The 26,263-nt window shown below is 36.3% G+C and overlaps 1 protein-coding gene across 1 annotated transcript in view; it reads right to left on the reverse strand.

The window, feature by feature from the left end:
• Window positions 1–4,214: 4,214 nt before the first annotated feature.
• LOC124605275 overlaps window positions 4,215–26,263 on the reverse strand; it is a 177,710-nt gene continuing 155,661 nt past the window's right edge. Inside the window, exons 9-10 of the mRNA XM_047136845.1 lie at window positions 20,242–20,360; window positions 4,215–5,271 (exon numbers count right to left, since the gene is read on the reverse strand). Of these exons, the coding sequence (XP_046992801.1) occupies window positions 5,221–5,271; window positions 20,242–20,360 (170 nt within the window). The 3' untranslated portion in view covers window positions 4,215–5,220. The remainder of the gene's footprint in view (window positions 5,272–20,241; window positions 20,361–26,263) is intronic.

A 26,263-nucleotide genomic window follows, 5' to 3' on the forward strand; every position in this document is an offset into this window, starting at 1 on the left:
ACAAAACACATCTAACACTGGGCCTCACATTCCAGATAAAAGGCAGATGATTTCCACGTGAGAAACAAAAAACATCTGACATTAACCAGAAGTATGTAAAGAAACTCTGAGGAGCTATTATGAACCAGTTCAACCAAACAAGACTTATAGTATGTATGTATTAAACTGGGGACCTAGAAATGCTGGAGAGGCTTCTTCCTGCTGTAGCCCTCAGTGGTTCACAACCACACAACAGGCCACAGCAGTCCACCAACCCCACCGCTGGCCCACACCGAACCCAGGTTTATTGTGCGGTGTGTGTGGTTCGGCCCCCAGTGGACAACCCCCCCCCCCCCCCCCCCCCCTCCCGGAATGTCTCATATCACATGAGTGTAACCCCAAATGTTTGAGTGGTGGAAAAATTATGCCGTGCACACACATGGAAATGATGTCTGCACAGCAACCACCGACACAGTGTAACTGAGGCGGAATGAGGGGAACCAGCCCACATTTGCCGAGGTAGATGGAAAATTGCCTTAAAAACCATCCACAGGCTGGCCAGCACACAGGACCTCAACACTAATCTGCCTGCGGATTCGTGCCAGGGATTGGCATGCCTTCCCACTTGGGAAGTAGCGAGTTCGACCATACAGCTAGCCGGGAAACTTATAGTACATAATCGAAAAGAAAGTTAGGTCCAGTTATTGTAGACACAGTGTATTTTAATGGTGTGGTATTAATAATAAGTCACTTCCCTTTATCACCATTTGACATTCTGCTACTTTCACTATTTCATCACATAAAGCTACTCATTTGTTTTGTATCATAAACCTTTCCCTGTTTGGTTAATATTTCTCTAATGCTTACTTTGGAACTCTCAATAACTTTTGATTATTTAACTTTATCTAAGTCCCATCTTCTTAATTTGCTATCTTTCTGCAATTCCTGCACATTTTATGTGCAGTTTATAACCAATAACGTATGGTCAGAGTCCACATCTGTTTGTGAAAATATATTGCAATTTAAAGTGTAGTTCTGAGAGCTTTTTGTTACTATTATATAATGTATCTGAAAGCTTCCAGTGTTGAAAGGTCTCTTCCAGATATAGAAACTTCTTCATTATTTTTAAACCCATTGTTTGAAATGATTAAATCCGCTCTGTGCTACATTATGTGTAGTGCCTGCCCCTTACACTCCTTTCCCAACATCCATGTTCTGCTAGGTTTCTTTCTCTTCATTTTTCTACCATCAAATTCCACTCTCCCATCAAAATTAAGTTTTCTTCTTCCTTAATGAATAGAATAAATTTATTTTTTCTTTTAAAGCAAATGAGAATATTAACCACAGTCTCATAATACATTTATTCACTTATGTAAGTTGCTATCAACAACCATCTGAATTAGAGAGTAACAGAGATATTGACAAGAACAGGTTAATAATATTTTTTCCTTAATGAGTCCTTCTGTACCATAAAAGAACTGATGAATAGAAATAATTATTCATTTTTATAGAAAAAATGTATCCACAAATATGATCTGTGGAAAAAGTAACCTGATAATTAATAAGCTAGTTAGTAAACATTTATATTTATATTACTGTGGTGGGTCTTGGCTTTGTGTCTACCTTGGCTATAGTAATGTGTTCACTACGTTGTTTATAGCGGGCTGCCTGAATTTCTATTTTCTAATTCATTATTGTGCCCACTCCTCTATTACTCTAATTTTATATATAACCTTAACTCACATGACCAGAATTCCTATTCTCCCTTCAACTGCACTTTACTTATTTCCATTATATCTAACTTCAGCCTTTCCATTTCCCTTTTTAAATCATCTAATCTACCTACCCAATGACTGGATCTAACATCCCATGCTCTGGCCCATAGAAAGACAGTTTTGTTTTTCTTGTTGACAACTTCCTTTTGAGTATTATCAGTTGTAAGATACAAATAAGCCTTGTTTCATCTCTGTAATATTTTACCCAAGTGGATGCCATCATCATTAAGCCATACAGTAGACCTGCATGCCCTCAGGAAAAATAACAGCTGTAGTTGCACCTTGCTTGCAGTCATTGACAGTATGAATGCAGCAAGGCCACATTAGCTAACGTTAGAAGGCATATCAGTCCATCATCCAGGCTGTTTCCCCTGCTCCTATCAAAAGGGCTCCTGTTCCATTTCAGGAATCATATCTATTCTAACTTCTCAATAGACACTTCTCTAATATGGATGCACATACTGTATGGCTATCTGTGTTGTTGAAGGGTGCAAGTCACTTCCAATGAGCTGCAGTGGGAAGACAAATGTCACTTATTAGATGATAAAATCTTCTTGGGTTATTAGCTGAGAGGCAGCATTGTCTTGCCACAATATTTCAATGAGTTTTGTACCCATAATCTTCAGGCAAAATCTTTGCCTTAATGTGAGTGCTACAAAACTCATTGAAACATTGCAACAAGATGATACCATAACAGCTTATCATGTGAGAAGATATATCATTGGACTATGTTGACAATGCATGCAACCACATAACTGATTTAGTGGAGTTTGAAGATTTTCCCTCTGACTCACTAATTTTTCATTTGTTGAAAAATGAATGCTTTGTACTTTTCTATTGGCACTGCTCATTACAACTACAAGCATAAAGTGGTATCTCACAATGTATTGCAACAGAACTGAGAAAGGTTGACCTACCTAGGATTGGTATATATTTCTACATTTTATTAAACAGTATTGATACATACATTTAATAACATGACAAGTATTTACTAAGCATTAAGTATTCATAAAAAAAATAAAAAATAGAAGAAAATAAAAAAATAAAAAAACACAAAAAATAAAAAAGTTGTTATATTAACTTAAGTATGTTGTTAAATTAACTTAATTATGTCATGTATTGGAAAATTTGACTCGTTCCACTTCATTATGAAATATCGTATTCATGATCCATGGAACTAGTATTAATCTAATCTAATCTAATCTAATCTAATCTAATAAAGAGTAGATAAACATTTATATGTGCTCAGAATAGATGTATTATACACAACTACAATAACATATGAATCATCAAATACATATATTACTAAATAAAAGCAAATTTCTAAAACAACTGTGTAAATTTGACAAATTTCCAAATGATATCTTATCTTTGAATTATCATGAGGCTGCCATAAAAGCCTCAGATGAAGGGGGCGGGGAGGGGGGGGGGGAGAGGCAGGAAAATGGAGGTTTTTAGTTAATATGCTTATCATTTTGGTGAATTTTCCCTTGTACCATGCACCTTGTAAGATTTTCTACAGTGCAGATTCAAACCATGATAAATTATCATTATATTTAATTCCAAATTATGATGGTGTATATTCAAACATATTGCTAACTTGTTTTTAGCATACTGGTATCATATTTTACTGCTGTTTCACTTCTATTACAATTTGTTTTTAAGATTTTTACAGTTCTTAATCACTAGTTTTAACCAAAGAAATGTCCATATAGCATTTTCATTTCTGCACATACACCTGTGGACTAGTGGGACATAACCGCAAACAGAAAAACTACAGGTCTGACTGGGATGTACTTGTTCTGTTTTTATTAACCAGAAACCTGAAGAAAATCCTCCAGAGGATATACCATTTATGATGAGAATTTTTGCCTTTAATAAAATTATGTTGAGTATTTGCCATCAGGATGTTGCATTTCAAAACTTGTATTGACCAACAATGTCTCCATGCAATAGCAAATTTTGCAATTTAGATTTGACACCCTTTATCATAGATTAATCAGTAATAACATCTTAACTAAAGTGTAAACTACACCTGCATATATGTTTATAGGGTAAGTCATTATACTCAAGAACATTTCATTTGTAGGATGTGATGTTTGCAGATGTGACATGAGCTGGTGAAAGATACTTATGTAAGTTGCCAGCAACATACTGTTAACACAACTATATAATTTTCTATTCTTAAAGGTTAGTGTTAGTATTAGACACTACTGGTTACAGAAGGATAAACTAGATATAATAATACATGCAAAATACTGATTACAATTTCACATTCCCAGATTTCAAGACACACACACACACACACACACACACACACACACAGAGAGAGAGAGAGAGAGAGAGAGAGAGAGAGAGAGAGAGAGAGAGAGACAGAATCTTCATAAAAGAAGATCTAAATAATTCAAGATCGTGATTGAAGAAATCTGTACAAAGCACATTAGAAAGAAAACTCCATACTTATAGTAAACAGATATATTTTTTTTCTTCTCAACCTCCAGGTGAAGTACACATTAGCACTAAATAATAGCACCATAAGCAAATAATGTACATTTGTAACTATTTTAAATGTGTAAAAAATGAAAGGAAGTGCCTTGTCTTCATATTCCATGCACAGAACCACCAATGATGCCAGTTAATACTTAGAATTTAAATTCAGTTGCTTGTCTTGACTAAGATACTTCTTGAATACTTTCAAATTCATAAATATTTTCAGTCATGCTGCAATTCACAGAATATCATGTATAATACTAATAACAGCCAAATGAATTTATTAGCTACCACATATTTTATACAAACATTACACAATTAAACATAGTATTTTCTACCAGAAAATTTCAAAGGAAAGGTATATGTAAGTCCCTTTCCATTAGTTATTCACTGGTTTTTGTCTTAGAAATATCATACAATAAGTTTCTATGAAACTGGTAAGCTGATCATCTTCCCAGTGGGTATATTTTAAGGTTTTCATTTCATTCCATTCTTACAGATGATAATATTTCAGGTTGGTTCAGCATTTGTGTAATTACTGGCATAAAATACAGACAGTTAATGTACAAACTTGTCTTGACTAATGTACTCCTTGAATTGTTTCAAATTCATAAATATTCTCAGTCATGCTGCAATTCACAGAATATGGTGCATAATACTAATAGCAGCCAAATGAATTTATTAGCATAAAATACAGACAGTTAATGTACAAAGTTAGTAATTCTTTCTCTGTACAACTCTGTCACTCTGAAAGTGATCATAAAAACATGATAAATGGTCTTGACTAATTATGAAAACTAGTAGCCAGGTACAAAAATGCTTGCATGACGTAAGTAATCTTCAGTGCATAAATAAATGATAATTCATAAAAACAGTTAATTATAATACCATAATAGAGCTTCATATGTTCAACTATCATTCCCACTTTGACAATAGTACTCAGCATGCCAAGTTATGGAGGCACATGCAAGATAACCTATTCTGTCTGCTGCATTTCAATTTCTTCTCCTTCAGGATGTTCCCCTGTCTGTAAAAGTAAATTAAGCATTCAAATTTTCACAATAATTAGGATTTAGGGATGTACTTATAACTAATTTATTTGGAAAAAAAACTTTATAAATTGGGACATTAATTGTACAGAAGATGGCATTTAAACAATATTTTATGGATCAGTATAAAATGATTGAGGATTACTATGAAGGCTGCTTTCAAATCCAATATAGAATGCAAACAAAAACACACACACACACACACACACACACACACACACACACACACACAGAGAGAGAGAGAGAGAGAGAGAGAGAGAGAGAGAGAGAGAGAGAGAGAGGCTAGACGTTGCAAGGAGATTTTCGGGGTGGGGACTTGGAGGGTGACACATAGCAAGACAGAAAAAAATCAATTTGCTACAATTCTACTCCTTGCCAGACAGAATTCAAAGGTATTTTTAACACAATATTCACTAACTTGTAGAGCCCAGGAATTAACTAAACTTTTTCAGTGTATAGACACTCCCACTTATTTCTCACAACTCTTACACTCATACATTACTGTTAGCTTGTTTACATCTAGAAGTAGGCTCTATGTTCAATTTCATTCAGGAATTAATTAAACTTTTTCAGTGTATAGACACTCCCACTTATTTCTCACAACTCTTACACTCATACATTACTGTTAGCTTGAAACTTCCTGGCAGATTAAAATTGTGTGCCGGACTGAGACTCGAACTCGGGACCTTTGCCTTTCACGGGCGAGTGCTCTACCAACTGAGCTACCCAAGCACGACTCATTCCCCGTCCTCACAGCTTTAATTCCGTGAGTACCTCATCTCCTACCTTCCAAACTTCACAGAAGCTCTCCTGCAAACCTTGCAGAACTAGCACTCCTGGAAGAAAGGATATTGCGGAGACATGGCTTAGCCACAGCCTGGGGGATGTTTCTAGAATGAAATTTTCACTCTACAGTGGAGTGTGCGCTGATATGAAACTTCCTGGCAGATTAAAACTGTGTGCCGGACCGAGACTCGAACTCAGGATCTTTGCCTATTGCGGGCAAGTGCTCTGCCAACTGAGCTACCCTGAGCTCTCCTGTGAAGTTTGGAAGGTAGGAGATAAGGTACTGGCAGAATTAAAGCTGTGAGGATGGGGCGTGAGTCATGATTGGGTAGCTCAGTTGGTAGAGCACTTGCCTGCGAAAGGCAAAGGTCCTGAGTTTGAGTCTCGGTCTGGCACACAGTTTTAATCTGCCAGGAAGTTTCGTATCAGCCTACAGTCCGCTGTAGAGTGAAAATTTCATTCTGCTGTTAGCTTGTTTACCTCTAGAAGTGGGCTCTATGTTCAATGTCATTGAATACCAACTGAAGCATTTCACATTAGCTGGTATTCCATTTGCCCCATTATGTGCCAGTGTTGATAGTAGGAGATCATTGTTCTTGTTTCTCTGGCTTCTTATGTTTTCATGGGAGATATTATAAGGGGCAGTCAAATGAAAACAAGACAGATAGAAAAAAAGTAAGTAAATAGTTTATTACTTCAAAAGTAATCACTATATCTGTTAATATACCTATCTCAATCCTCAGTTAAGTAACTTAAGCTGTAGTTCAAACTGTTACCTACATACCCAACTATAATTATATGATCATCTTTACCTAGGTCAAAGGGCCTAGACCACAGGTGGCATCTCAGAGCCCAGACTCTGGATTAACAATAGTCTTTGAGACAAGATAGTCAATACCCTCATGGAAAAATATTTGGGGTTGCCTACAGAACCATGACTGAACCCAGGTACGCACTTCTTTGTCCAAAGTAAATTGATAGTCATGAATGTCTTTATCCAGGGCTTCAAACATATAGAAATCACATAGGGAGGGGTCAGGACTGTACAGAGGATGTGTGAAGGACTCCCAGCAAAGCTTCTGCAGTGTAACCAAAACAATATTGGCAACATGTGGGCAGGCATTTTCCTCCAACACAATGATGCCTTTAAAACTACGTTGCAGACATTTCACTGGGAAACCCTTACACACCCTCCATACATTCCTGATCCCTTCCTAGGTGATTTCCATATTTTCAGAGCATGGAAGAAAGATATTTGTGGCTATCAATTTGCTTTGGACAAAGAGGTGCTCACCATGGATACAACCATGGTTCCATAGGCAAACAAAAAGATTTTCCCATGAAGGCATTGATTATCTTGTCTCACTGTGGGATAAAAGCATTAACAGTTATGGCAGTTACTTTTGGAATAATAAAAAGTTTACTTGCTTTTCTTCCCATCTGTCCTGTTTTCATTTCAGTACTCCTTATGCATGAGCGATCTTTTAAATTATGAGATTTGTGCAAAATGAAATATTGTGCTTTGTTAGTGGCTATTTCAATTGTATCTACATTTATTTTGCAGCTCTGTATTTCAGAAAAATTTAACTTAAAAATACCTATTGAAGTCACTGGAAATTATTGAGATAGATTGGGTACTACTTTGGTGAGACTGGATGCTGCTTACAATTAGACATGCAAGTTTCCTCTTAACAGAAGCATTCAGTTGCAGGCAATGGCATTCTGCAAGGAAGTGACAGGTAATGTATCAGTCACATCCATTCGTGAACACCCATCACTTTAGATTAGATTAGATTAGACTAGTACTTGTTCCATAGATACATTTTTTTTTTTTTTTTTTTAGGTTGGGGAATTACCCACTTACTACATTCAAAAATTCATCTAATGAGTAGAAGGAGTTGCCATTAAGAAATTCTTTTAATTTCCTTTTAAATGCTATATGGCTATCTGTCAGACTTTTGATGCTATTAGGTAAGTGACCAAAGACTTTTGTGGCAGCATAATTTACCCCCTTCTGAGCCAAAGTTAGATTTAACCTAGAGTAGTGAAGATCATCCTTTCTCCTAGTGTTGCAGCCATGTACACTGCTATTACTTTTGAATTCATTCGGATTGTTAATAACAAAATTCATAAGTGAATATATATATTGTGAGGCTACAGTGAAGATTTCTAGCTCTTTAAATAACTGTCTGCAGGATGATCTTGGATGAGCTCCAGCAATTATTCTGATTACACGCTTTTGTGCAATGAACACTCTTTTAATCAATGATGAGTTACCCCAGAATATGATGCCATATGAAAGCAGAGAATGAAAATAGGCATGGTAAGCTAATTTACTCAGATGTATATTACCAAAATTTGCAATGACCCTAATAGCATAAGTAGCTGAACTCAAATATTTCAGCAGATCCTCAGTGTGTTTTTTCCAGTTCAACCCCTCATCAATGCATACACCTAGAAATTTTGAATATTCTACCTTAGCTACCGATTTCTGATCGAAGTCTATATTTATTAATGGGGTCATTCCATTTACTGTGTGGAACTGTATATACTGTGTTTTGTCAAAGTTTAATGAGAGCCCATTTGCAAAGAACCACTTAATGATTTTCTGAAAAACATCGTTTACAATTTCACCAGTTCATTCTTGTCTGTTGGGTGTGATAGCTATACTTGTATCATCAGCAAAAAGTACCAGCTTTGCATCTTCGTGAATATAGAATGGCAAGTCATTAATATATATTAAGAACAGCAGAGGACCCAAGAATGAACCTTGCGGCACCCCATTCTTGATTGTTCTAATTTTCTGCACTCTTCCCGTTAGGTATGATTTAAACCATTTGAGCACTGTCCGATTCATACCACAGTACTTGAGCTTATCTAGAGGTATTCCATGATTTACACAATCAAAAGCCTTGATAGACCACAAAAAATCCCAATGGGTGACTTCCGGTTACTCAGAGCATTTAATATTTCATTAGTGAAAGTATATATAACATTTTCCATTGAAAAACCCTTCTGGAAACCAAACTGACATTTTGTTAAAACTTTATTTTTACAAAGGTGTGAAGCTACTCTACAATACATTACTTTTTCAAGAATTTTGGATAAGGCAGTCAGAAGAGAGATTGGGCGGTAGTTGTTGACATCAGACGTAACCCCTTTTTTTATGCAGTGGTATAACAATGGCATAATTCAGTCTATCTGGGAAAATACCCTGCTTCAGAGAGCTATTACATATGTGGCTCAGAATCCCACTTATTTCTTGGGAACAAGCTTTCATTATCCTGCTGGAAATGCCATCAACCCCATGTCAGCTTTTATTCTTGAGAGAGTTTATTATCTTCCTAATTTCAGATGGAGAGGTGGGTGGAATTTCAATTGTATCAAATGGTGTGGGTAAGGCCTCTTCCATTAACTGCCTTGCTTCTTCTAATGAACATTTAGATCCTATTTTCTCTATAACATTTAAAAAATGATTATTCAAAATGTTTTCGACTTCCGACTTGCTGTATATCAAGTTTCCATTCGCTTTGATGGTGAGGCCGTCATCCTGTACTCTTGGTTGTCCTGTCTCCCTTGTAATGATATTCCAAATTGTTTTGATTTTGTTATCAGAGGTATTAATCTCAGACATGATGCACATGTTTCTGGACTTTTTAATAACCTTTCTTAATGTAGCACAGTAGTTTTTATAATATTTGGCTGTTTCTGGGTCATTACTCTTTCTTGTTGTTAAATACAGTACCCTTTTGTGGTTACAAGATATTTTTATTCCTTTAGTAAGCCAAGGTTTTTGGCATAGTTTCTTATAATTAGATTTAACTACTTTCTTGGGGAAACAGTTTTCAAATTCTCTTACAAGTGTATCATGAAATAAGTTATATTTTAAATTAGCATTGGGTTCCTTGTACACCTCACACCAGTCTAACTGCTGAAGATTTTCTCTGAAATTTCTAATTGTTGAGTCATTAACTGAATGCACAACTTTGGAGGATAGTTTTGAATTACTGAATGGAGCTATGTCATATACTGTAACTAGCTGAGCATCATGATCAGAAAGCCCATTCTCAACAGGACAAGAATTTATGTTTTTAAACCTATCTTGGTCTATAAAAGTGCTATCTATCAATGTGCTGCCGTCCTTCACTACCCGAGTAGGAAAATTAATGACAGATGTCAAATTGAAAGAACCGAGCAAGATTTCCAGGTCATTCTTTCTATTACACTCTTTCAGTGAATCAACATTGAAGTCCCCACAAATAATAATTTGCTTTCCCCTATCTGACAGATAGCACAGCAAGTCATCCAAGTTATCCAGGAATAAATGAAAGTTTCCTGAAGGGGACCTATATACTGTTACAATTATAAAAGAGCCCTCCTTCAGTTTAAGTTGACAGGAATATGCTTCTACATGTTGCTCTAGACAAAACTTTTTTGTATCTAAGCTTTTTACACAGTGATAACTTTTGACATATGTGGCAACTCTTCCTCCCACCTTATTCTCTCTACTCATATGTGCAGCTAGTTTATAACAACTGATATTTACGTTTTCCATATCAGACAGAATGTGGCTTCTCAAGATCTGTAGACATGTTCCATAGGGAAGTTTATCCAAGGCTTGTCATACCACCCAAGCAAAAATATAATCTTCAAATCAGTGCAATAAGTTTTCTCAAGTATTTGTCTGCTGCCATCCTCAATTTAGCAATTTAGGCTTTGTTCAAACAGTTATTTGCATCCTAAACTATAATTATATGATCAATTATGCCAAGATCTTCCCCAAGAGTATAGATCACAGGTGACCTCTCAGAGCTGAGATCCTGTCTCGAAAACCATCTTTATTTGGTAATATTTAGCCATAAAGTTCACACTAGTTCTGACATTCTCCTCCCAAGACTATTATATAGCAATAATACCCATTTGGTCCCCATCACATTTTCCTTTCCAGGCTTTGCTTAAGTTTTATGCCTGGTACTGTCATAATGAATATGTCTGTTGCTTCATCAAAATGTTTTTATCCAGTGAAGATACTGAAGATGTTCAGGCTGAAGCTATCATCTTTACAGGATATTCTGGATATTTTCGTTAATTTAACTGGCTTGACCAGAGCCCAATTACCTGACATAGCTCTAATATATCATAATTGGGCTTGTTTTCCTAAGTAATTGCCAAATGAGCTTAATTTTCAAAACCAGAATACAGAGACATGACCTCACCTACGACAGGATTGGTAGTATGTTACTACCTCTACTCATAGTACCTATAAACTGTTCATCATAAGAATAAACCTGATGTAATCATTAGACTATGTATTCTTCTGCATTTGCTGGAACCTCATTGAATTTCTGTTTCACGTGGGACTGGAGCCAAGCTGTCTCGAGTACTGTCAAGTACAATAATAAGGGCACATATTGCACTGTGCATTACACGCACATCGACTTAGTGATAATACGAGGCAACAGCTTTACCAGTGCATTTAACTCGGACACCACTGGCCGGTCAGCTGGTACAGCTAGCTTGCAGTGAAGTGGCCAGCTGCAGTTCACACATAAAAGAGATGAGGAGAGGTGCAATACAGCTTCGAATGTCATTAAATTTTTAAGCAGAATGAAATATTACACTGCAAATCTCACACAATATACTCCCTAGATAACTAGATGAAAAACACAACACATTATCGTTTTTAGTTAACGTACTATTGTAATTAAAAACGAGAATCATGAAAATTCCTGACTTAACCACAGGGTAATTTTTCTGCATAAGCTGTGTTTAACGTAAGAGAGAATTGAAGGCTTTCACCCTACAATTAAATACTGAAGCCACTGAAGGTATTACTTACGGTTAGTCATCTGATAATCTCTTTGCTCCTTCCTTAACTGAATCGGAGAAATACATTACAGTTCTGGAATGTCACCTGCTATGGTGAGGATGTTATTAGTGAAAGAACATGTTGTTAGTGGTTTCAACGCTTCAAGAATGGTGATTTTAACATCGTAGACTGTCATAGTCGTGGAAGAGAGAATGTTTTTGAAGATGCAGAGTTGGAGACATTGCTGAGTGAAGACTCGCATCAAACTCAAGAAGAATTGGCATGATTAGTGGGAGTGACACAGAAAGCCATTTCAAAATGACTCAAGGCTATGGGCATGATTCAGAAAGAAGGAACTTGGGTCCTGTGTGAGCTGAAACCAAAATATGTTGAACAGCATTTGTGTGTTTGTGAACAGTTGCTTCAGAGGCAAAAACGGAAGGAATTTCTGCATTGCATTGTGACCAGGGACGAAAAATGCCTTCATTACAATAATCCTAAATGCAAAAAATCCTGGGGATATCCTGGCCATGCTTCCACATTGATGGCCAAACCAAATATTCACAGCTCGCAGATCATGCTCTGCATGTGATGGGACCAGCTTGGTGTTGTGTACTATGAGGTGTTAAAACCAAGTGAAACAATCACAGGTGCTCGTTGTCAAACACAATTAATGTGTCTGAGCAGAGCATTTAAAGACAAATGGCTGCAATAAAGTGAGAGGCATGATAAAGTGGTTTTGCAGCATGACAACGCTTGACTCCAGATTGCAAAAGAGGACAAAACGTACTTGGAAAAGTTAAAATGGAAAGTCATACCCCACCCTCCATATTCTCCAGACATTGCTCCCTCTACTACCTGCTTAGATCAATGGTGCATGGCCTGGCTGAGCAAAACTTCCAATCTCATGAAGAAGTCACAAATTGGATCGATTCGTGGATCGCTTCAGAAGATGAACAATTTTTTTGACGCGGGATTTGTATATTGCCCAAAAGAAGGGAGAAAGTAGTGGCCAGTGATGGAAAATACTTTGAATGATACTTGTGTAACCAATTTGTTTCATTAAAGCCTCAAATGTTGGGGAGAAAGTGGTGGAAGCAAAGTTGTACACCTTGTATCTATATCATTTGTATATAGGTATGTTAATGGCAAATTTTCTATTTTTCTCAGAAACTTGATTTCTTTCCTAGTAAAACCTTGTCAAAACACCAAAAGTTTATTAATATGTGGAAATCTTAATTTTTTTGGAGAAACTGCCCACAAATAATAATTTGTAAAAGTTGCTAGCTTTCTTATCCAAGCAGGTAGTGTTGACTCTATGGAAAAAATCACAGACTTTGGCTAATTAGACCACAGTGAACCCATTGATTGTCTGAGCTCCACCAGCTATATGTGATACAGTGATCAAAATCTAAATAATTTCATGTATGACCTAAAGAAAGTGAACTGGAAAAGACAATTAATTCATTAACAACAAACAAAAATGTTAATAACTTTATACAGGTATTTTGACACTACAACATTTATCACCTCCCAGAAAGAAGTTAAGCATCTCCCAGTTTAGGTTTCTCAGCTTTGTCATGGTGCTCTCCTATAGACCAAGCAAATCTGTGACTGTGTTGCTGTTCTTTGTATACATTTAGTATTCTCTGTTAATCTTATCTGATACAGGTCACACATGCTTGAACAGTATTTTAGTATAGGCTCTGGTGGAAAGTTACTGAAAGATGTGGAAGTACCTTCAGGCATTCCCAGGGAAGTGTGTTGAAACATTTACTGTTCATGTTTTATATTAAAGAGCTGGCAGACAGTACTAATAAAATACCTAAGAATCTTGGAGAGTTTATAGAGTTATGTATTCTTTGTCTGGAGAAAGCTACACAAATACAAGGGTAAGTCAATTATTATTCGCAATTTAGTTATATTTTTGTTTATTTTGGTAGTATTATCATTTTACATTGATGGCACTGCTTTGTTTATTTGTTGTTATATCTTTGCAATTTTCAAGCTGCTAGGTTAGTTTCATTATCACTGCCATACTATTAATCATGGCTACTCCACTTCCTATTGGCACCAAAGAAGAGGAGTATCAGGGGCCGAAATTCATCAAAGACTTTTGGTTCAGAAGGGAAACAGTGTTTTGCTACAACGAAGTGTCTATGAATGGCTTTAAAAATTTCAAAATGGTTGCACAAGTGTTATGCACGATAAAGGAGCCAGATGACCATTTACTGCCACAAATGAAGAAACCATTGAGCATTCACATGAAATGATTCTCTTAGACAGACGATTAACTATTGACAAAGTGGCACATTGCCTGCAAATTAGTCATGGTTCTGCCTACAAAATCATCCACAGCAGACTTGGGTTTCATAAAGTTTGTGCAAGATGGGTCCCAAAACAACTCACACAGTTGCATAAGCAAACACACTTGGACATCTGCAAAAACGTTTTGATTGCTATGGTAACAAAGGGGACAACTTCTTAGGTAGGATCATTACTGTTGATGAAACATGGACCCATCATTACAAGCCAGAGAGTAAATGGCAGAATATGGAATGAAAACATCCAAATTTGCCATGCAAGAAAAACTTCAAGGCCCAACCATCCACAGCAAAACTGATGCTTACAGTTTTTTGGGATGCACAGGGTCCAGTACTGTAACATTATGGGGAAAGGTCACAACAATAAACAGTTTACATTACAGTGAGATGCTTACTGCCAGGCTAAAGCCTGCAACACGAAGCAAATGCTGAGGATTGCTGTCAAAAGGTGTTATGTTATTGCATGACAATGCCTGTCCACATACTGCTCCCCACACTGCTGAAACACTCCAGAAACTCATATCTGAAGTACTGGATCATCCTCCATGTAGTCGAAATCTTGGCCCTTCTGAATATCACTAGTTTGGTCCACTCAAACAGGCATTAAGGGGCTGTCAATTTGCCGCAGGCAAAGCAGTGAAAGAAGTGGTGCATTCCTGGCTTGCAGCTCAACCGAGAACCTTTTTTTTATGAGGGCATCAGGAAGCTTGTACAACAATGAACCAAGTGCATTACAGTGCAAGAAGATTAAGTTGAAAAACAATGTATTTGTAAGTTTCCTATTTTATTACAATAAAATTTTGTGACTACTTTGTGGATAATATTTGACTTACCCTTGTATTAAGTCATATCTTAATAAGATTTCAAACTGATGCAAAGCTTGTAACTTGCTTTATAGTAAAACATATAAAACTATGCGCCATCTATTTAGGTGTAATAGTGTTCTAAAATTATGAATATATTATTTTGTATATTAATAATAAGCAAATAGTTTCTTTGAGGATTATCTGCTGTTTACACATCTATCATTATGCACAACAATATCTGAGTAAGTAGTTGTAGATCATGGGATAAGAGCCGGAAACCTAAGTTACATATATACATCATTTATGAAATGAGTGTTTCTCACAGTGAAATTGAAAGAAATAAAGTATTCATATATTTGCGTATACTGAAAGTATGTTCTAAGTAGTTACTGTGTAATATAACTGCAAAAATTTAAGTTTTTTCGAAGGTAATAGCTTTCCAATACAATGAAAAAAAATTTGTTTATGACCATTAAATGTGTAAGATGTATACTGTTTGTTGATACCAAATAAAAAGAATTATCAGTATCACAGGAAAAGATAAATTGCTACTTATCCTAAAGATGACACATTAAGTTGTAGACAGGCACAATTAAAAGACACTTATACAAGCTTTCAGCCACAGCCTTCTTCAGCAAAAGAGAAACACATGCTATTCATACACATGAACAATTCCCTCATACACACAGGACTGCCAACTCAGGACAGAATGGCTCAGGCAGCTGGATATGGCTGAAAGCTTTCTGTATAATTGTCTTTTTGTTGTGCCTGACTGCAACTTAATGTGTCATTTTTAGGGTAAGTGGCAATCTATCTTTTCCTACATTGTTGATATTCCTACATGGAGTTTCCTTTGTTTGAATATGCAGTAATGGCAGTTTCAACTGTTTGATGGACACACTTATTTAACACAACAAAAAAAAACATGCTATCTTTTGAGTTTATGATCTTTTAACATATATACTCCTACTGTGCTATTGTGACTTAAAATGCTGCTGAAGTTGTAGGGGCACATGTTTTGGTTGTATGTGTGTGTGTGTGTGCCCGCAAGCACATGCGCTCATACACACATATATATGTGTGTGTGTGTGTGTGTGTGTGTGTGTGTGTGTGTGTGTGTGTGTGACAATTAAGCATAAGCTGAAAGTGATTGTCTGAAGTGTCTGTATACGGAAGTGAAACATAATGAGAAATATCCCAAATGACAAGAGAACAAAAGTGTTTGAAATGCGTTGCTACAGAAGAGTGATGAAGTTTAGACTGGTACTTTGGATAACTAATGAAGAGGTGCTGGACTGAAATGAGGAACAAGAAAATTTACAGAAAACTAAAAGAAGGTATAATGTGATAGCACACATCCTGAGAGGTGTCAATTTGGTTATGGAGGGAAGAGTGTTACTGTTCTTGTGGTCTTCAGTCCCTAAGACTGGTTTGATGCAGCTCTTTGTGCTATTCTATCCTGTGCAAGCCCCTTCATCTTCAAGTAACTACTGCAACCCATATCCTTCTGAATCTGCTTACTGTATTCATCTCTTGGTCTCCATCTAAGATTGTTACCTGCCACACTTCCCTCCAGCACCAAATTGGTGATCCCTTGATGTCGCAGAATGTGTCCTACCAACAGATCCCTTCTTCTAGTCATATTGTTCCACAAATTTCTCTTCTCGCCAATTCTATTCAGTACCTCCTCATTAGTTATGTGATCTACCCATCAGGCTTCAACATTCTTCTGTAGAACTGTATTTCAAATTCTTGTATTCTCTTCTTGTCTAAACTATTTATTGTCCACGTGGCACTTCCATACATGGCTGCACTCCACACAAATACTTTCAGAAAGGTCTTCCTGATGCTTAAATTTATACTCAATGTTAAAAAATTTCTCTTCTTCAGAAACACTTTTCTTGCCATTGCCAGTCTGCATTTTATATCCTCCCCACCTTGACCAGCATCAGTTACTTTGCTTCCCAAATAGCAAAACTCATCTGCTACTTTGTACCTCATTTACTAATCTAATTTCCTCACCATCACCCAATTTAATTAGACTACATTCCATTACACTTGCTTTTCTTTTGTTGATGTTCATGCCATTTGACTGCTCTTCCAAGTCCTTTGCTGTCTCTGACAGAATTTCAGTGTCACTGGTAAAACTCACAGTTTTTATTTCTTCTCCTTCATCTTTAGTTCCTACTCCATTTTTTTATTTTGTTTCTTTTACTGCTTGCTCAATATACAGATTGAATAACATTGGGGATAGGCTACAACACTGTCTCACTCCATTCTCAACCACTGCTTACTTTTCATGCCCCTTGGCTCTTATAACTGCCATCTGGTTTCTGTACAAATGTGTGGAGTAAAAACTGGAGAGAAAGACCAAGGATTGATCACAGCAAGCAAGTAAATTGGACTAGTTATGTGGAGATGATGAGCCTTGCAAAGGCTACAGTAGTGAGCAGAGTTGCAGCAAATAAGTCTATAGCCTGAAGACCGAATCAACAACAAAAAGCTGGAAACTTTATGTGATTTTCGAATGTGATGCATTTTTATATGTGCCATGTATAAAAAGCGGAAGATGAGTGGTTTCCTTCCCAGATTTTTTTCTTTTTAAGTCCTGGAATTTTCTTCATAATACAGTTACTTCAAGCATCAGGTGTTCGTATTTGTGAATGCTAGTATCTAACTCATCAAACATCAAATCTGTGTGAAGAATGTAATGTATTTATGCCTAGTTATCAGCAACACACTAACATTCTTGTCCATATCTTGAAATGAAGGAAGATTTTATTCTTATTAATGTATACGACTGTCTAGTAGTGAAATGGATACATGCATAGACTTCAACAGATCTGCTTCTATTATTTCATTGTCAGGCATAATTTTCTGTTGACTATCATGGCATGTTATAAATGAAAGGTATGCACACAAATAGCAGAATATCAGCCCCTTTTAAACTAATGATGTGATGACTGTACAGATGCATAAAATTGGATTAATTTAGCATTTGACTTTTGTATTAAGAGAAGTGTAGACTATAAAATTTTGGAAACCAAAGAGAATTTCTTTATTTTATTTTACGTGACAAGTTAAAGTGCTGCAAACAATAATTTGCTCCCCTGCCAGAAAGAGATACTGTAAAATACTCAAAAATGGAATAAGTGAATTACAAAATAAGAGAAACCATTCAATAATAATTTGTGAGGGAATTATTAATACTATAATGTCTCAAATGGTTCAAATGGCTCTAAGCACTAAGACACTTAACATCTATGGTCATCAGTCCCCATAATGTCTCTTAAGAAGAATATGTACATCCAGAATGCAATACAGCTTAAATGACTATTCCTGATCTAATACAACAACATAATGATACCCTACCATCCATCAGATGTAGGAGCTTGTCTGTCAAATGGAGAGCACGGAGCAAAAAACACATTATTATGTACATTTTACAGTCACAGAGCTGTGAATTGGTGACATCACAATGAAAGCTATCTTTCCAAAAAAATTAAAATGACAATTTGACATTTAATATGACAAATTTAATTGATAACTATTGTAACAGTAGAACACCCAGCAGAGGTCAGGTGACTAATTTTTGGTTTTGAGATGTGAATTTCTTTGGCATAAAATAGTTTTTCCTGTTATTTTAATGACTTTCAACTGTTTTAGAGAATATTTAATTAGTTTTAATTGTTTTTCTTTGTAACTACAAATTTTTAAGAGAAGTACATGTTTACCATTGGTTCCCAATGGCATTCAGTTGACCACTTCCTACAGAAATGCATCTTGTCAGGTTTATTTAGGACCTTTTTTTAGCCAATAATGATTAACTTCATACAGCGTTGCACGTAACAGTTTCTGCATCTCTATTTGTTGTTCAACTAATAACTATAATGGTTCATTATCACAGTCATGGCCCTTCTGAAGCCGAAAATAAAATACTGGCCGCTCACAAATGCTAAAGTTAGACATGTCCTGAATGGTTTTCCTTATTTTGGAAAAGATGAAATGAGAGTTGCAGAGAGAACCTGGGAGAACCTGTTACAGAACATCTCACGGAACCTTGTTTATGAGAGGAGGGAACTGTTACATGATGCAGCTTCTTCAATTCTCTCACACTGGCAAAAGAACTGAAAAAGAAGGATATAAGCATTGCTGGCACTTCCAACAGGGGTAAAAGGGAATTACCCACCATCTTTGAGAAAAAGACAACTTACACTTCTTTGAAATGTTATTTACATGGTTGATGACATTACTCTAAAATGTTACCAATGAAAGGCTAACATAAATGGGATTATTCTTAATTCCATGCACCCCAGTGTAACAGTTTTCAGAGTTACAGAAAGTAATATTCCAGAAACAGTCAGCTTTTACGACACCAAATTTGATGTAGATGTGGTGGAGCAAATGTCACACAAAAGTAGTGTAAGGGACATGACAAGATGCTGTCCCATGCACATTTCAGTAATATTCTAGATTAGGCTATGATCAAAGGTCACCCCTTGTACAAGCTCATAACTTCCTCTACAATCTCTCAACAATCTTTTATAATGAAAGCTGTAAAATAATTACTGCTACCAATAACAAATTCTCACTCTCAACATTTCCATACTCCATCTGTTTTGACTGCCAACAGAGAAAAATAAACGTTTAAAATTGCTAAAGAAAAAACTTTCAAAGTTGGGTTGTGCAAGGAAAACAACACTAGAGATAAGTGTTTTATGCGTTAAAACTTTGTATGGAGTTCATGTTTAAGAAAAAAGATACACAAAGAGAGCAATCGAGATTCTCTGAGTAAACAGATGTGTGTAGAAAAACACTAGTTAATTGTTTATATGATAAAAGTATAATTAGTGAACAGATAAGCAATTCTATGATAATAATGTTTGTCACCGACTGTTATATGATGTAAGACATAGGTACCGAAAACTAAGCAATTTTATGTATATCTAATACAATGTCACTTACTTTTGTACAGTGAAACATAAAAATAAAATTTAGCAGGTCTAAATAAATATGTCCCCACATCAATATTATAGAGGAAAAAAATAAATGAAAAAGGTTTAAATGCATTAAAAATCTTAGTGGTAAGTTGACCTCCATTGGGCGTTCTAGGGGACAGTTCAAAGCTGAGCATTCTAGTGTTATGTATTTTCAAATGAGAGCTTGTAACAATAACATTCAGAACAACACAAGCATTGTGTGCTTGCCAGATGATAAACTTACAATATTAGAATTTTTTTGTTGGCAAACTCTTCGTATAAAGCGTAGCCCAATTATTGCTGCTACCAGAACTGCTATGCCAACAGCAGCACCCACACCTGCTGACGCTACTGAAGGGTTTGCTGAAAATAATGAACCAATTAAGACTTTTACTTAATTTTGGCTTGAAACTCTTAATTTGGTTTTATTCATTCGTGAATTTCGTATCCAAATTTTCTATTTAAAACTTACATATGGTAACACCTCACAATTAACATAATATTCGATTTGCTTGACACAGAAAAAGGTTTCTATCTACTATATACATTAGTTTGATATTTGCTTAAAGCAATGTGGCTCTGCAAGGACAGAGTAATACATACTTTAATAAATCAACTTTTGATTCAGCTATATGAAAGAAATTGAGTATTGGAATATTCATTGCCAAAATAGAATCAGTACATAGTCCACTGATTTCAATACTCAGCACTCTCTTTCCAGTTATCACTTCCAAGCTACTCATGTCATTATGGTTCTTAAGAATTCTCACCTCCAACAGAAAACAACTCTTTATATTATTTTCATTGAGACTAAAGAATGTGATGGCTATTTGGTATCACATTCGTAGTCGACATGCTGGGTAATATTATCGGTACTTCACAATCAAAGCAAATGACAATTTTGTTGCCCTGCCAGTGTTAATCCCAATTTATTTTCACCATTAAAATTCTGGATCACAGGTACAAAACTGAATCTAAAGTACAGCCTTCCTTGTATGCCAGTTAATCTGAAACCAATGTGAATCCATTTAGAGGCTGTCGCAATGATTCACTGCAGCCATGATGAAGGATGTTATTTCATCCACCTCAAAATCTTCTACTAAATGGTCTTTTTTCCCCATACATCAAGAAATGTAATATCCAAGTATTTGTCTCATAGTCTGAAAGTGGTGAGTGGGTGGCTGCTGCTGCTATGTCAAACCTGCTTCATGCCACAGAAATTAAACACAAATACACAAATGTTATCAGTTTGCACAGACAACAACTGCTTATGTTCTGTAGTCCACTGATATGTTTTGTGCCACCTTCAGAATGTGGTTTCTGCACAAGAAAATTTAAACACAATCAACACTAAGGCACTAGATGCTAGGTATTTATTTATACAATACGGTGTATTCATTCACCCTTTTGTTACATTAAATACACCCCTTCAAGAAATAGAAACTTATATGCCTTTTTTAGCTCTTTGCAATATATTATTAATTATTCAGGCTCAGAATTTTATGGTGAGTAAAATACTACAAATTTTTGGAAGTATTTATATATCATGTGAACAGACAAGCCATACTTTGTTGGTCATGCACCATTGTGTAACTTGAAACAGAAGGTCTGCTTCCATGGAACTTGTAATACTCGCAAATGAAGTGAGTTTCTCTAATGTCTTAACAATTTTTCATATCCTGAAAATGGAAACTTGTGTTGGTTTTCAATAGCTTCAATTTCAAAATGTTTTTCTCTTGCAACTGGTTTTCATAATCTTTCTGCTTAATTTGATTTCACTTAATGTCTATTGGTGTGTAGCAGAGTAATAATGCAACAGATAGATCATTCAAGACAGTATTGACAAGATTTTTCTAAACTGTAATGCTTTTAAATTTCAATAGAAAATATTGTCCTAGTGTGGGGCAGTAGGTGACTAATTTTAATAATGATAATAATAAGTCATAAGAGGAAATTGGAATTGTTGTTAATATTGTTTGCCATATTTTACAAGAGCCTGGCAACTATTTCTGTGATCAGCCAGAAAGCGATTGAGCGCATACGACCATAGTTCCTAATCTGCAAGTCCACATTCTTGTTCAGCCCACTGAAAGAAATGTTTCTGTTCTCTATTTGCTCAGTGGGATCCAGACTATGACTATAAATGAAGATTTTGAGTTTTAATTGATACATATAGTTGTAAAGTTTCACATGCACAATATGGTAATATTCATTATGTTCATACTGACAGTTAATCTCTCTGCCATAAACAGCACTATGAGCAGTTTGGGGTGACCTCTATGGCAAGTTCCTACTAAATTGTCTTTCGCTCTGACTACTGATAATCAAAATAAATGCTCGCCACAAAAGTGGAAAATAACTGTCACCATTTGCCACGCGGATTTGTTAACATTATGCGCAGCACACCAACAGTTACTTTTGCGAAATCTATGCAATCCAGGACAGTGTACAGTCCTCTTGTGTTCACTATCTATTATAATTGAAATTAAGCGTTTTGGAACAGCTGGTCTCCGACACCATCCAAGGCAATGCACACTCCGGAGTCTGACTGACGTGGATCTTATGGTAGCTGTGTGTGAAGTGAAGCCTGGTCTTGCCCCCCAGGATGTATTTATACAGGGTGTTACAAAAAGGTACGGCCAAACTTTCAGGAAACATTCCTCACACACACAGAAAGAAAATATGTTATGTGGACATGTGTCCGGAAATGCTTACTTTCCATGTTAGAGCTCATTGTATTACTTCTCTTCAAATCACATTAATCATGGAATGGAAACACACAGCAACAGAACGTACCAGCGTGACTTCAAACACTTTGTTACAGGAAATGTTCAAAATGTCCTCCGTTAGCGAGAATACATTCCTCCACCCTCCATCGCATGGAACCTCTGATGCGCTGATGCTGCCCTGGAGAATGGCATATTGTATCACAGCCGCCCACAATACGATCACAAAGAGTCTCTACATTTGGTACCGTGGTTGTGTAGACAAGAGCTTTCATATGCTCCCATAAATGAAAGTCGAGAGGGTTGAGGTCAGGAGAGCGTGGAGGCCATGGAATTGGTCCACTCTACCAATCCATCGGTCACCAATCTGTTGTTGAGAAGCATACGAACACTTCGACTGAAATGTGCAGGAGCTCCATAGTGCATGAACCACATGTTGTGTCGTACTTGTAAAGGCACATGTTCTAGCAGCACAGGTAGAGTATCCCATACGAAATCATGATAATGTGCTGCATTGAGCGTAGGTGGAAGAACATGGGGCCCAATCAAGACATCACCAACAATGCCTGCCCAAACATTCACAGAAAATCTGTGTTGATGACGTGATTGCACAATTGCATGCGGATTCTTGTCAGCCCACACACGTCGATTGTGAAAAGTTACAATTTGATCACGTTGAAATGAAGCCTCATCCATAAAGAGAACATTTGCACTGAAATGAGGATTGACATATTGTTGGATGAACCATTTGCAGAAGTGTACCCGTGGAGGCCAATCAGCTGCTGATAGTGCCTGCACACAGTGTACATGGTACGAAAACAACTGGTTCTCCCATAGCACTCTCCATACAGTGACGTGGCCAATGTTACCTTGTACAGCAGCAACGTCTCTGACGCTGACATTAGGGTTATCGTCAACTACACGAAGAATTGCCTCATCCATTGCAGGTGTCCTCATCGTTCTAGGTCTTCCCCAGTCGCGAGTCATAGGCTGGAATGTTCCGTGCTCCCTAAGATGCCGATCAATTGCTTTGAATGTCTTCCTGTCGGGACACCTTCGTTCTGGAAATCTGTCTCAATACAAACGTAACGTGCCACGGCTATTGCCCCGTGCTAATCCATACATCAAATGGGCATCTGCCAACTCCGCATTTGTAAACATTGCACTGACTGCAAAACCATGTTCGTGATGAACACTAACCTGTTGATGCTGCGTACTGATGTGCTTGATGCTAGTACTGTAGAGCAATGAGTCACATGTCAACACAAGCACCGAAGTCAACGTTACCTTCCATCAATTGGGCCAACCGGCGGTGAATGGAGGAAGTACAGTACATACTGACGAAACTAAAATGAGCTCTAACATGGAAATTAAGCATTTCCGGACACATGTCCACATAACATCTTTTCTTTATTTGTGTGTGAGGAATGTTTCCTGAAAGTTTGGCCATACCTTTTTGTAACAACCTGTATATGTGGTGCAGTGGACGGCCAAGGGAACACCTGCTGTCATCTGCCCTAGGTCCACAGTAGCAGTCTCTAAACAGCCGCTTTCTCAGACACACAATATTTAATAACAATGTTATGAATCAATTTAGAATCTTTGTAATTTTGCATGCATGTAGGTAGGTTGGTTAAAATCACAGAAAAAGTTTTAGCTCACTTGCATTAAAACGTTGCCTTCTAGAATTTTTAGAACAGGGCTGACAGTAGAAAATGACCTCTGATCTACAACTTAAAAAGACATTGTATTGGTTGTTATTATCATCAAGGTCCTAAAACTTATTATAACTGTATTAGTTAGTAGGTTTCATCATGGGCTCTAACCAAAACTTCCTAGCATTAATATAGCAGATACTTAATCTACTATAAATAAGGACGTTTTTGTTCCAAATTTAGTTTTCAGTAAATTGCTCGAAAACTATTAGAGGTTGCTTAATAGAGTCACATAGTTATTATTTTTATGTTGAACTGAAGCACCATACAAATTTTCATATCTCTAAGTCTAATATTTAGTGCCCTCCATTTTTCTTTAAACACGGATTCTGACCAGAATTTGTTTTGAATCACATTGAGACTTGCACCAGGTAATTTTGACATACATCTGCACATTATGACCAATTTCTGGCTTCCTAGCTTTATTATTTAGCGCCACTATTTTTTTTCTTAAAATGACATATTTAGGTAAAAGTAATGATCTAATCAATCTGAGACTAGACAGTTTAAACATTATTATGCTAAAGCATATTTTGAAAAAGTTTGAAAATGCATCTTTCATTTTTAATTTCATTCTTAATTATGGTGCAATACTTGGGCTATGCATAGATGTGTTATGGTGACGTTCTACTACTAGCAGTGAACTAGGGTAAGCCCCACCACACTCGCTTGCCTCTGTATCTCTCAAATGATACAGCACTTGTTTCATGACACTAGGTACATGAGCATGTTTTACCTTGTAGCATGTTTTTACATTTGGAAAGCCCTTAATTTTCCAAAGTAGTTTTCCTAATTTCAGAAAATGACTGCAGATTATAAAAAGTGACTGCTAGCACTAGAAAAAGGAATAAGAAACTATATTACACTTCTGTTACAAGGTTGGCTACCAGAAAAGTCTAAAAATTGTAACAAAGTATGACACTTTGACCTACTATGTAATACTATTTGTATGTACACTAGTTAAATTTCTTCTGTTTATTCTTCTTATTCTAATTCTTCCTGAAATTTTTCTACTTATGCAGGTCATTTGCACGCAAAATCTCTTTCAGAATTCTCTTTTCCAATGTCAGTTGCCCAGGTTTTCCTCCCATTATAATAATGATGATAATAATAATAAAAATAATAATAGTAATAGTAATTTTATTGTCATTCGGTCATTACAGCAATAGCCAACGCCAGGAGTATAATACAATATAACTATTAATTCAAAGAAAACAAGGGCATGTCATTAATACCACAAAAGTATATTACATTTGAAATAATCGTTTATGTCATAGAATGGGTGAGCAACTAGCCATTCATACAGTTTTTGTTTGAATGCTTTTTCAGGTAGATCTTGTACATATTGTGAAAACTTATTAAAAGATTTGTGTTCCATCAGTTCATAGCTATTAAGTGACTTTGACAGTCTGTGGTAAGGAGTATAAATGCATTTGCTCCTTCTCATGTGTAGGAGTGTATATTTTCTCTACGTTTTGCTTCCACCAACTTCTTCTTTGTATGGAGTAAAACACAGTAAATATATAGGTTTATTACAGTCATGATTTTTTGTTCACAGAACAATGGTTTGCAGTGTGCTTTATGTGGAGAGCCAGTAATTATCCTAATGGTTTTCTTTTGTTGTATTAGGATGTCACAAACTGAACTCGAGTTCCCCCATAAATAATACCAAATGTTAGGATGCTTTGGAACAATGCAAAATAACACATTCTAACATAATTTTGAGATACACAGTCCATAAATGGCCATGATAAATACATCAATCTAGACAATCTACCACTTATATATTGTACATGTTGACCCCAGGATAATTTTTCATCTATAT

Source organism: Schistocerca americana, chromosome 3 (assembly GCF_021461395.2).
Source record: "Schistocerca americana isolate TAMUIC-IGC-003095 chromosome 3, iqSchAmer2.1, whole genome shotgun sequence".
NCBI classification, from domain to species: Eukaryota; Metazoa; Arthropoda; class Insecta; order Orthoptera; family Acrididae; genus Schistocerca; species Schistocerca americana.